We start from the raw sequence: 13,315 nt of genomic DNA, 5'->3' as shown, positions 1-13,315 counted from the left end.
AAATCTCACCTGATGTTTTTGGCCTCCGAGATGGTCCTGAGTACATCCAGCTCCAGTTACTTGACCTTGTCAGTCAGGAGCAGAAGTTGGTACACTTCCTAAAGATGTCATCAGTTATGGTGCCATAAAGAATGAACAGATTACAGAATGTGAAATGTCAATAAAATGTTGGTTTGAAAGGTCAGATGTTGTTCTAATTGTAGAGGAGTTCAAAACTAGGTGCCATAAAATAAGCAATTCAAATTCAAGAATATATTCACAAACGGTGATATTGTGGAAGTCATTGGAATGGTTGAAATGTCAGTCCATTTAATGACTGGCTCGAAGTACAAGAACAATAGAAGGATATTAGAATGTGAAGAAGTAAGGTAGGAGAATTTTTCTGCCAGCCTGTTGGGCTGATGAAAGTCATTTAGCTGTCATGTAGATTCTGATATATTAAATTACATCTTCATTAGATATTTTGAAATGAAGACATGTGAACTCATGTATTTACCATTATCACCTTTCATTTCAGAATCAGCGCATTCCTGCTGACATGATATTTTTACGGACATCAGAGAAAAGTGGTAAGCAATTTTCTGTGCTTTCTAGTAATGAGATTTTTAAAGAAGTTGCAGTTTACACAAGTAATGGTCAAAGCCATGAAGCATTGGTGATATATCAACATAGCTATTGCATATTCCTCATTGAAAATGTCTCCACTAACATTTAAAACTAACTACTCAAGTATTCTGAGTTAACTTGAACTCCTTTATTTTGATATGTAAATGACTGCTGTTGGAAGTACTGAATATTTTTTGGTATATTAAGTTTTTTTTCTGTTCTCCCCTTTCTGAAAGTGTGGTGAGAGTGCATATAATATATTAAAAAATCGAAATAAAAATGCTTGAGTCCATCTTTATGATCAGATTGTAAAATATTGCATTACTTACAGTTCCTTCTATAATTTTACAAGCATTTTTATGTTTCATTATGACATCCTACTGTGATTAAATAGTTGGTAGATTTGAGTTGGATGAATATACAATTCATAAGGATGTTTGCCAGGAGAATTTGCATTAACTGAAGTTTGAAGTACTTAGAATCAGAATCAGGGCTATTATCACCATCTTACACAATGTGAAATTTGTTGTTTTGCAGTAGCAATACAATGCAAAGGCATAAAATTACTGTATCTTACAAAATATATGGAACAAAAAGTCAGAAGCTATATTGGAGGTAATCTTTTTAAATTTAAGAGCCAAAAGGCTAAAGTGGTAAAACGCCATATTCTGTTTATAAATCAGTACTTTAATCTTTAAAATTCCTGCTGAGCTGTTGTCCTTTAGCTTCTTGGGCATGAATTTGCCTGAATTTGTTTTGCAACTGATTCCTTGTGGATCTAGACATGAGCTTGTGTAGAGCAGGAGCAGAAAGGACTGAAACATCTTGCTCAATGTTGAGTAGATACATCTTTGCTTCGTCACCAAATTATGTGTTCTTTTTCCAATTGTGGAGCAAAAAATTTTGCAGAATGATTGATTTCGATGAAAACCTCGAGGCTCTGACTATCTGCTGTTTAGTACTATGCTAAAAATCTGGAGAAGATGGGGACTTGTAACGAGTTATCATCACCAAAAATGTTTGGGGAAAGATTCCAAACTATTAAAAGCTTTAAATACTTTTGACAATTGATAATTGACAATTGTGTGAAGTGAAATTTTGCATGTATATCATAAAAATGAAAATTATTTTTGTGTTTCGACTATCAGCAGTTCAGTTTTCTCATTAAGCTTTTGAGACTTTGAGTTGTTTTTGGCATGATTGTTTTAAAGTTTGCTGGTAACTTCATTCAACTTCACTGACCCAATCACAGCACTGTTGCCACAACCTATGGGCTCACTTTCAAGGACTTTTCATCTCTTGTTCTTGATATTTATTGCTTGTTTATTTATTTATTTATTTATTATTTCTCTTTTTATATTTGCAGTTTTCTTGCATATTTGGTGTTTTCCTATCTTGTTGGGTGTGTTTCTTTGTATTTACTGTGAATGCCTGCAAGAAAATGAATCTCAGGGTTGTATATGGTGACATATATGTATTTTGATAATAAATTTACTTTGAAGTTAGAACTGAAGGATAATTTTTGCTGTAGTTAAGATTCTTAAATCCATTGTGGAAAAAGCTGAAGGTTTCAACAATATATCCATTAGTCAAACGTTATTCATTTGGTAGTATCATTTAATGACCATTCATAAAGTGAATTTAACATTTGATTTGCTGTGATGACCACTTTGTTGATACTAGCATTGCAGAAAGCTAATCATGTTTGACAGCATCTAGAGAAATTGATACGATGTTTACATTGGCTGTTGTTGGGCAACCATGCTCTTAATTTTATGCTGTGGACTCTGATTTCAATGTAGTTGCCATCTTACATGATCCCAATACGGCTATTGGCCCAGACCACTTGCAGTTATAGACTTGTGCAAAAGATGTACAATATTATACTGTCATAGTAAGGTTATGGAAAAGAATGCATCCTCTTCAGTTGTATCTCTTTCCGATTTGTTTGAGAACAAATTCCATCTGATATAAGTTTTTAAAAGGCAGCAATGTAGATTTCTATAACAGACCTTTCACCAACCAGTTCAGGTCATTCCAAAGTACTTATTAAAACTCTAATCTTTAACTATAATCTGCCTAGCTGAGGCTTGGCTGTTGATCTCTTAGCACTTAAAACTTGCTATATGAAAGTTGTTTACACCCAGTGAAACATTTGATATAGAAAATTTGTTGTGTATTTGCATACAATATACCAGAAATGGCATCACAATTATGACCTGATCATCTTTTCCAGTGATATTTCTGAAGGAATTAACATTAGTTGGGATGATGTCAATTAGTTCGGAGTAGTTGGGTTTATTTGGCAGGCAAAATTCAGTTAATTGCTTCATTTAACTAATTCTTCTTAAATATGTTGGCTTTGAGTAAATTGGTAATTTGTTTTATTGTTACATATACTGAGGTATAGTGAAAAACTTGCACACTGTTTATGCAGATCAATACATTATGATAGTGCATTTTGATAGTACAAGTTAAAACAAGAATGCAGAACAGTGTTACAGTGTTATGGTGCAGCTAGACAGTAAGATACAAGGTCATAATGAGGTAGATTGGGGTTGAGTCCACGTTGTCATACTGGGAAATCGTTTAATAGTCGTTTCACAGAGGGATAGAACTATATTCAAGCCTAGGGGCCGAGATGTTCATTCTTTCTTTTGTATCTTCTGCCTAGTGAGAGTAAGGAGAAGGATGTCCAGAGGGGTGGCATCTTTATTCATGCTAGCCACTTTACCAAGGTAGTGAGAAGTGTAGACAAAGTCCATAGAGAGGAGGCTGGTTTCTGTAATGTGCTGAGCTGCATCCACAACTCTTTACAATTTCTTATGATCATGTGTAGAGCAGTTGCCATAGCAAGCCATGAAGTATTTGAATAGAATGTGTTCAACGTTGCATTGATGAAAAATTGGTGAAGCTTGAGAGAGTATTGCCTGATCTGTTTAGTCTCCTAAGGAAGTAGAGGTGCTGATGATCTTTCTTAGCTGTTGTGTCTGTGTGGTTAGACCACGACAGGCTTTTTAGTATTCACTTCTAGGACCTTGAAGCTTTCAACTCTTCACTTCTGCAATGTTGATGCAAATAGAAGCGTGCACCAAGCTTTTGTGAAGCTTTGCTAACATTGAGGGAAGTGTTGTTCAAGTCAAGTCAAGTTTATTGTCATTTTGACCATAAGCTGCTGGTACAATACACAGTAGAAATGAAACAACATTCCTCCAGGACCATGGTGCTACATGAAACAACACAAAACTACACTAGACTATGTGAGACAGCACAAGGCTACACTAGACTACGTAAAACAACATAAAAACTGCACTAGACTACAGACCTGCACAGGACTACATAAAGTGCACAAAACCGTGCAGGGCAGTACAATAATTAATAAACAAGACAATAGGCACAGTAGAGGACAAATTACAATATAATAACAAATGATGTAGATGTCAGTCTAGACTCTGATTATTGAGGAGTCTGATGGTTTGGGGGAAGAAACTGTTGCACAGTCTGGTCGTGAGAGCCCGAATGCTTCGGTACCTTTTGCCATATGGCAGGAGGGAGATGAGTTTGTGTGAGGAGTGCTTGGGGTCCTTCACAATACTGTTAGCTTTGCGGGTGTAGCGTGTGGTGTAAATGTCTGTAATAGCGGGAAGAGAGACCACGATCTTCTCAGCTGACCTCACTGTCCGCTGAAGGGTCTTGCGATCCGAGACGGTGCAATTCCCGAACCAGGCAGTGATGCAGCTGCTCAGGATGCTGTCTGTAGAATGTGGTGAGGATGGGGGGTGGGAGATGGACTTCTCTCATCCTTCGCAGAAAATAGAGACGCTGCTGGGCTTTCTTGGCTATGGAGCTGGTGTTGAGGGACCAGGTGAGATTCTCTGCCAGGTGAACACCAGGAAATTCGGTGCTCTTAATGATCTCAATGGAGGAGCCATCAATGTTCAGCAGAGAGTGGTCGCTCCATGCTCTCCTGAAGTCAACAACTATCTCTTTTGTTTCATTCACATTCAGAGACAGGTTGTTGGCTCTGCACCAGTCCATTAGCCGCTGCACCTCCTCTCTGTATGCTGACGTCGTTCTTGCTGATGAGACCCACTACGGTCGTGTCATCGGCGAACTTGATGATGTGATTCAACCTGTGTATTGCTGCACAGTCATGGGTCAGCAGCGTGAACAGCAGTGGACTGAGCACACAGCCCTTGGGGGCCCCCATGCTCAGTGTCATGGTGTTGGAGATTCTGCTCCCAATCCGGACTGACTGAGGTTTCCCAGTCAGGAAGTCTAGGATCCAGTTGCAGAGGGAGGTGTTCAGGCCCAGCAGTTTCAGCTTTCCAATCAGGTGCTGAGGAATGATTGTGTTGAATGCTGAACTGAGGTCTATGAACAGCATTCAAACGTATGTGTCTTTTTTGTCCAGGTGGGTGAGGGCCAGGTGGAGGGTGGTGGCGATGGTGTTGTCTGTTGAGCGGTTGGGATGATAAGCGAACTGCAGGGGGTCCAGTGAGGGGACAGCAGGGTCTTTACGTGCCTCATGACGAGCCTCTCGAAACATTTCACGATGACGGATGTGAGTGCAACGGGACGGTAGTCATTGAGGCAGGACACTGAAGACTTCTTTGGCATGTGGACGATGGTGGTGGCCTTGAAGCACGTTGGAACGAGGTGTTGAAGATGACAGTGAGAACTTCTGCCAGCTGGTCTGCGCATCCTCTGAGCACTCTGCCAGGAATATTGTCTGGTCCAGCAGCCTTCTGTGGGTTGGCCCTGCATAGAGCTTTCCTCACACCGGCCAGGGTAAGACGCAGCACCTAGTCATTTGGAGGAGGGGTGGTCTTCCATGGCGCCACGTCATTTTCCGCCTCAAAATGAGCGTAGAAGTTATTCAAAGCATCTGGGAGGGAGGCATCACCAGCCAGGCGGGTGATGTTGTCCTGTAGTTGGTGATGTCCTGAAAGCCCTCCCACATGCGCCGCGTGTCGCCGCTGTCCTGGAAGTGGCTATGGATTCGCTGGGCGTGTGCACACTTTGCCTCTCTGATGGCCCGGGACAACTTGTCCCTCGCTGTTGTTAAGGCTGCCTTGTCGCCTGCTTTGAAGGCAGAGTCACGGGCCCTCAGCAGCGTACGCACCTCCGCGGTCATCCTTGGCTTCTGATTAGAGCGTGTAGTGATCTTGGACACAGTGACATCATCAATGCACTTGCTGATGTAGCTAGTCACTGATGCTGTGTACTCCTCTGAGCTGATAGTCGCCATCGGTTGCAGCCTCCTTGAACATGTGCCAGTCATTGTGCTCAAAGCAGTCTTGAAGAGCAGAGATGGCTCCTGCTGGCCAAGTTTTCACCTGCTTCAGAACTGGTCTGGAGCATCTGACAAGCGGTCTGTATGCTGGGATTAGCATAACAGAGATGTGGTCTGTGTAACCGAGGTGGGGGTGGGGCTCTGCCCAGTACATGTTAGGGATGTTTGTATAAACAAGGGCCAACGCATTCTCCCCTCTCGTTGCAAAGTCCACATACTGATGGAATTTGGGGGGCACTAACTTGAGGTTCGCGTGGTTAAAATCTCCGGCAACAATAAATCAGAACACTATATCAGAAGCTCTCTATCTCCTTCCAGTCATCTGACTCATTGTTGTTTGACAGTTGGTCCACAATGGTGGTGTCATCTGCAGACTTCTAGATGGAGTTAAAGTAGAATCTTGTCTCACATCAGAGTGTTTAGGGAGTAGAGTAGGGGGCTGAAGATGCGGCCTTGCGAGGCACCTGTGTTGAAAATAATCATGGCAGAGTTTTTGCTGCCTATTCTTATTGATTACACTTAAACAGAGCAAGTATGTTCTGGTATCTGCCAATCTAAATCCTAAATTGTGTTAAATTTTCAAAAATTAATTTTTACTACAGGTTGAGTACTCCTTATCCGAAATTCCAAAAAGCAAAAGCCTCCAAAATTTTAAATTTTTTTGAGTGCTGACATGGCGTCACAGATGGAATATTCCACAAAGCACTGGGAAAACTCTGAGGCAATGCGCAGGTCTTTGCACACCACAGACAGTTCTAAGAAGTGACCACACTGATGTAATGAACAAAAGTTAATGAGAAAGGAAAAATAAAAATACACTGTATAAAACAAAAAATGAAGATCTCGAGTGTGTATTGAAAATGGATTCAGTGTCGGAATGAGCATATGCCACTTAACAGTATGCTGATCATGAAGCAAGCAAAGATCTATCACAAACTGAAAATTGAAGGTAATTGTGAATATTCAGCAGACTGGTTGCAGAAATTTAGGAAAAGACACATCATTAAATTTTTTAAAATTTGTAGTGATAAAGCATCTCCTGACCACAAAGCAGCAGAGAAATTCATTGAATTTGCCAAGATCATCGCTGATGAAAATCTAACACAATGAATAGCTGCAGCAGTACATGTGTGATAAACAAATGTAAGACAGACTGCTTACTGATAGCATATAAATTCAGAATCAGAAATGATGGCGATCCCAAGCTATCTCATTACATATTCCAAAATCCGAAACATTTCTGGCATTTTGGTTATGGGGTACTAAACCCTATAGATAATTTATAAATTGATTTTGTATTTACATTTTTATGGAACTTGGTATTTTTGTAATACAGGTCCCTCCTGAGTTGCAACAGAGTTCCATTCCTGTGAACTGTTTATAACCCAAGCAACACACATCAAAGTTGCTGGTGAACGCAGCAGGCCAGGCAGCGCCTCTAGGAAGAGGTACAGTCGACGTTTCGGGCCGAGACCCTTCGTCAGGACTAACTGAAGGAAGAGCTAGTAAGAGATTTGAAAGTAAGAGCTAGTAAGAGATTTCAAATCTCTTACTAGCTCTTCCTTCAGTTAGTCCTGACGAAGGGTCTCGGCCCGAAACGTCGATTGTACCTCTTCCTAGAGGCGCTGCCTGGCCTGCTGCGTTCACCAGCAACTTTGATGTGTGTTGCTTGAATTTCCAGCATCTGCAGAATTCCTCATGTTTACATGTTTATAACCCATACAGTTTGCAAGTCAGAAGTGCAGCTGTTGGCAGTGTCCACACGGCAGAGGATGCTATAGTAGCCGGCAAATCCATTCCGTTGGTCAGCCAGATACTGTACCTGCTTGTGTGTGCAGGGCCTCCGTAGATTTTGGATTGTAACCTGCAGGAATAGTTGATGCCTCTTAATTTCAAACAAGAGAAAATCCGCAGATGCTGGAAATCAAGCTAATCTGCACAAAATGCCGGAGGAACTCAGGCCAGGAAAAGAGTAAACTGGTGCTTCGTGCCAAAACTTGGCCTGAAACGTTGACTGTTTATTCTTTTCCCTAGATGCTGCCTGGCCTGAGTTCCTCCAGAAGTTTGTGAATACTGCTTCTTAATCTCAGTCTGTATGTGCTGCTTTAAAAAAATATTACTATGAAATGTCAAATCAATTAACTCTTGTTGCTGATTGGTGTACTTTATGTTCTTGATATATTTTGTTACCTTGAGACTAAGCACTTTGATTATTTTACTCTTAAGATTACTGTTACTATTTTAAGATGACTGTTCTTCAATCCCCCAACTTTTTAAAGTAAAACTGGCACAGTTTGCTGCTCAAAAGTACTTATTTTACTTTTCAAAAGTAATTTGCAGCCACCTGCTAGCCTTTTTGTGTTCTTGAATGGTCTGTCTGTACACGATCCTAAAGAAAGTCCAAGTTCAGTGCTTTCTGAGCCATCTGTGAATCCATGGGAAATGGGAATGTGGAGAAACACAAGCAAACCCACAGTTATAAACAGCAATTCAGTATTAGAAAACAGATGTTTGTGGAATGGAAAGATTGACCTCTGTAGTTTTATACTAGTGGCCATCTACCTTTTACTCCAGGGTATTTAAAATTCTGGCTCCTTAAATCTCTGAATTTTAGCAAAATAGTTAAAATATTGAACTTACCATGTGGAGAAAGGAATTGCTGGCTATTAGAGTGCCAGCATTTGTATGTGGGTTTAGTTAATAATTACTGCATGTGTTCTGTTCAGCCGCTGTGTTCTGCTTTTGAAATACTCAGTCCAAATGAGTTTTATTTGCCACATTCAGCAAGAGAAATCTGTAATATTTTTTGTGTACTGTTCAAGTAAATAGAGCATATTTAAATCTGGCAGTAAGGAATGACATTTCATATTGAGTCAGCTGCATTTTAATATCTAAGCTGATTAGTTGAACAAAACCATCAAAGGCCTTGTATAACAAGTCCATTATTGATTTTGAATTCTGAGCAATTTATTTACATGATTTAGCCAGAGTTTGTTTTGAAGATCTGAAATTGGTCAGCTTATTTTACCAGCATTTTCATGTCTCAAGTGTGATTGCAATGATCACATGACTTCACTAAGGATTATTTGACTGTCTTTATCTAGCAGTGCTACTAGGTTCCTGCCTTGTGAATCTTAAAAGTAGGAAAAATCATTTATTTTGAATTTAAGTGCATTTCACTTCATTGAAATTTAAAATACAGAATATATTTTGAAGGCATTTTGATCGGTATGTTTTTAATGACCTGATCTCCAAAACAAAAGGCTTTGGCATCTGCATCACAACTGTGACTCGCGTTATTAGCAAAATTTCAGGAAAATGATGGAAAGATCAAATGAAAGGATGAGTATGGTGAAGATAATTTTGCAAACTCTCACATTTGGCACAAACTTCATTGGTTCCTAGAGTAAAGATTGGGGTGTTTGTTTTGATGGTACCTGTGTCAGTTTTGTTTTGTATAGTTATGGATATATTTTCTTCACAGCTTAAGTATAATTTGAGTTAGATTAATTAGTTAACCTACATATAGCTAATTAATTTTAAGAAAATTTGCATTATATATAATGCTTTTCATTACCTTAATGCCCATAACCGATCATCATAGTGTGGAAACAGCCTTTGCCCAAAACAAAGACTGTTTATTTATCTCCATTGGTCCTGCCTGACTTACTGGGTTGCTCCAACATTTTGTGTGTGTGTCGCCATGGAAAGTGCCCCATAGCCCAGCTCGTCCATGATGTCTGTCTGAGCTAGTCTCATTTGCCTTCTCTTGAGTTATTGAAGTGTAATTGTAGTTGTAAAATAGGGAAATAATCACAGTTTAGGGTCCTTCTGCTGCAAGGTGGGTGTGTGTTTGGGAAGGGAGGGTTGTGGGGAGCGGAGAAAGGATAGGTTGTAGCTGAGTCAGGTGGGGAAAAAATTGAAAGGGTGTTTCACTCCAGGGGTCACATGAGTGGCAATGCTGCTGTGTTTGGGGAAAAAGTGTTAACTCTACTGAATGTATTGACCAAATGACACTAAGAATATTAAAAGAAAAATCCTATGCCCATCATATTATATTAAGGGTGCCAACAGTTCAACATTTTATTCAGAGCACAATAAAAGATGCTATGTTTAGCGCCTGATTTGTGTTGAATAAACCAAGTTATACCTTAACTGCTTTATTGCAGTTAACCTCAATCTACCAATTCTGGAGCAAGAAATTAGCTCGATTTCTCTGTGATCTCTAGCCAGGTGTACGTCTTAAGATTTGATTTTGATAGGCTGTGAACCTCACTAGCCTTTCAAAGTTCAGATCTGGTTTTGAGGAAGAAATGGTTTTGTCTCAATAACCGCTTAAAAGTGAACTTCAAGTGTTATTTTCACAAACTGATAAATTCATTAATTTGGACATGGACTTCAAAATAGATAACTGCAGCTAAGCCAAGTATTTTCTTTGGTGCATGACTGTCAGTGCTCTTGCATTTTTGCATGTTCTTATCCTTGTGCTGATGCTGTTTAAGATTCTGATACTAATAAGCTGTATTTGATCTTGCACAGGATTGTAAAAGGAAAATAAAACTATGGAGAAGGGGATAGGATGGGAATATGCACTGGGGATGGATTGCTTTTCAATGAGATGGTGATCAGAGCAGAATTGAGTGTCAATATTAACCTGCGTATTATTTTTATTTCCCATCCTATTTAAACATTTTCGGTCAGTATGTCTAAATGACAATTGTTATACAAAGAAAAGACCAAAAAAAATGAAGTTCATGTGATATTTTGCAATATGGCAATATTCGACTTATGATTGAAATTGCAATTGACAAACTCTAAAGAAATGTTATATCGTAAAATCTATTTTGTTTAATTATGCTTGGTTTTTGTGCCTCTATTTTCCCTGTTTCAACTGGCACTGACTTGGAGAGAATCCTGGCATATACTGGTGTAGTAATTTTCCTGCTTCCTAAGTCTACTACCTAGGGTAGCCTTAATGAGAATTTAATGAACTTGAGAGCTGGTCTGATTTGGCAGCCGCTTCATTGATGCAATGAAAATCATGTCTCTTCCCATTTCCTTCCCTGGACTAATAATACACAACTTCCATGTACTTTGCTTTCATACAGAATTGCACTTATTTATTTCCAAATAAACCATGCCACTAAATCTCCTTCCAGCCTTGCCACAGTGTAACTAATTTCTTCTGCAATTTTTTTTTTTAACTTGATGCACTCCTTAGATGCGTTTTTTGATTTTCATCTCTACACCCTGTTAAGCATTCCACTTTTGTGCACTAATCCTGAATTCCCGGTTGGGTTTATTAGTGACCATTGTATTTATAATTCCTAATTCTGTTACCATCTACAAGTGTAAATGTCTGCTTCGACTTTTATAAATTCTTTATCAGGTCACCCTTTAGAACATGTTCAATATTCAAGCATTTGTAATTTATTCCCAAAATTCAACACTTTCAGTGCTTAGGGAAAACGATCCATTTTCGAAGGGGATAATTTATTCTATTTGAGTATCTGTAAATTTTGAGCTCAAACATCCAAAAAGGGAAAGTGATGTTGTGAAAATGAAATTAATGCATGTACCTCATGCAGTATTAGAAGTATGCTTTCATTGTTTGAGCTACCAGAAATTATCCATACTTGGGATATGGGGATATTTAATTTGTAAATAAAAACTTACAGGTTACTTGTGGAATGCTAAATGGCTCTTTCAGTTTGTTTTGCATATCATAGTCCTGGATGTAAAGTGCCTCTTGTTTATATATGTTGAGCAGATTTTGAAAGAATAGTGATTGCATTGGCTGACGATTTGTTCAATCATAGTAGCTTGTGAAACTAATGGTTTATCAAAGCATGTTTACATATTTAAAAACCTTGACTTCATGTCTGGTGTATGTGGGACCATGTCTCAACTACTTGGTCTTAGTCCACTTTTTAATGTCAGTAATTGCTTTTGGCTCTCAGCCTACCTCTTATTTAACCTTTTTTTCACTTCAACTCCTTTTTGGGATGGCCATAGGAGATTTAAACTGGGAACAACTTCAAAGATAACCTTTGATAGCCAAAAATATTATTACCAATGAAAGTGAATATTAGCTAAAATTGTCACAATATGTGAACAGCAATGAGTAACCTAGAACTGTGAAGTGGTAGATTTTCTGCCAACACAATTGAGATACTTATCAACAATCTGAAATTGCTGAACTTGATCAAGGCCACAAACAGTGACATAATTTGCCTCCAATTTACTTCTGAGCCCTCGAGGAGCTCCTTTCTCTTTTCCTGAGTGGATGCCTTGTAAATATACCATGAAAGTTAAATACAAATATGGTGCAACACCCACTGATGTGATGATACAGTCTAATAGTTAAAGCATTGAGCCTACAAATACTTAATATTTAAAGAATTGTGAAATAATGATCTTTAACAAAAAACTCAGCATATCTGGATTTTTATTAATCAACAGTTTTGTATTTATGTTTGAAAGGATTAAATATTTATAATAAGATTGAGCTTTTGATTCGTGTAAAACTTTGTTTTTAAGCTGATTTCTCCTGTCCCAAGTTTAATATTGCTGAGCTTTCTTGTGACCCTTTACAGGATTACATTTTGTGTTGTACATTGCAGATTGCAGCATTTTTATAATGCTGTCAGAATTTAAAAATGTCTAGTCAATATAAGACTGCTTAAGCATATGCAATCTGATCAAGCTTGGATTTAAAGCATTTCTGCTGCTGTCAATAAGGAATTCTGATGAGTTCAGTAGGATCATATTGACTGTGTATTAATACATGGTATCCTATTGAGCCATCAGCTGATTGTTTAGAATGTAAATGAATCTGGTGAAAGAAACTAATGGATCCAGTGACTGATGGCTTAAATTCCAATTAATCAATTGCATCATCAGTTTCTTAATTCAGATCAAATATCTCGAGTGCACAAATTTATTTCGGTGGTATTTAAAGTGTGAGTTGCTTTGGAAGGAAGCTTCATCAATCACTTATAAGTGCCAATTTAAAAATGTTGACATTGTAGTTTGCGTGTTTAGTAATATTTATTATTAGAAACATACTGTGGATTTTTGTAATCATATCTCATGCCAAGCGTGTTCCTTATTTTCCATTTAAAATTTTCATGTATTTATTCTTTCGAACTGTATAAATGATTTAAGTACAAGTTGACGGTAAATGATCTGGTATTATATTTACAGAAGTCCACAGTCAAGTGTTCCATCTCTTTTGTTGGGTGCAATCTTGTATCCTAACATTTCAATGGGTTTTTGATTCTGAGTAGCAGCAGGCAGTCTGCTAATATTACAAGCCATTTTATTAACTGTTTATGACAGGTTCACATGGACCCTTTATACATAACCTGTCAGTGCCTTTGCCAACTCTTGACACACTTTGTCCTATGTGAC

At 38.5% G+C, this 13,315-nt stretch overlaps 1 protein-coding gene across 1 annotated transcript in view; it reads left to right on the top strand.

The window, feature by feature from the left end:
* Nucleotides 1–13,315, top strand: part of atp9b (ATPase phospholipid transporting 9B) — a 387,648-nt gene that overhangs the window by 131,064 nt on the left and 243,269 nt on the right. Inside the window, exon 7 of the mRNA XM_063055727.1 lies at nt 518–569. Coding sequence (XP_062911797.1) covers nt 518–569 — 52 coding nt within the window. The remainder of the gene's footprint in view (nt 1–517; nt 570–13,315) is intronic.

The sequence above is a fragment of the Mobula hypostoma genome, chromosome 1, assembly GCF_963921235.1.
Source record: "Mobula hypostoma chromosome 1, sMobHyp1.1, whole genome shotgun sequence".
NCBI lineage: Eukaryota > Metazoa > Chordata > Chondrichthyes > Myliobatiformes > Myliobatidae > Mobula > Mobula hypostoma.
The sequence above is the reverse complement of the archived record's forward strand: the minus strand, read 5'-3'. Positions and strand labels throughout refer to the sequence as shown.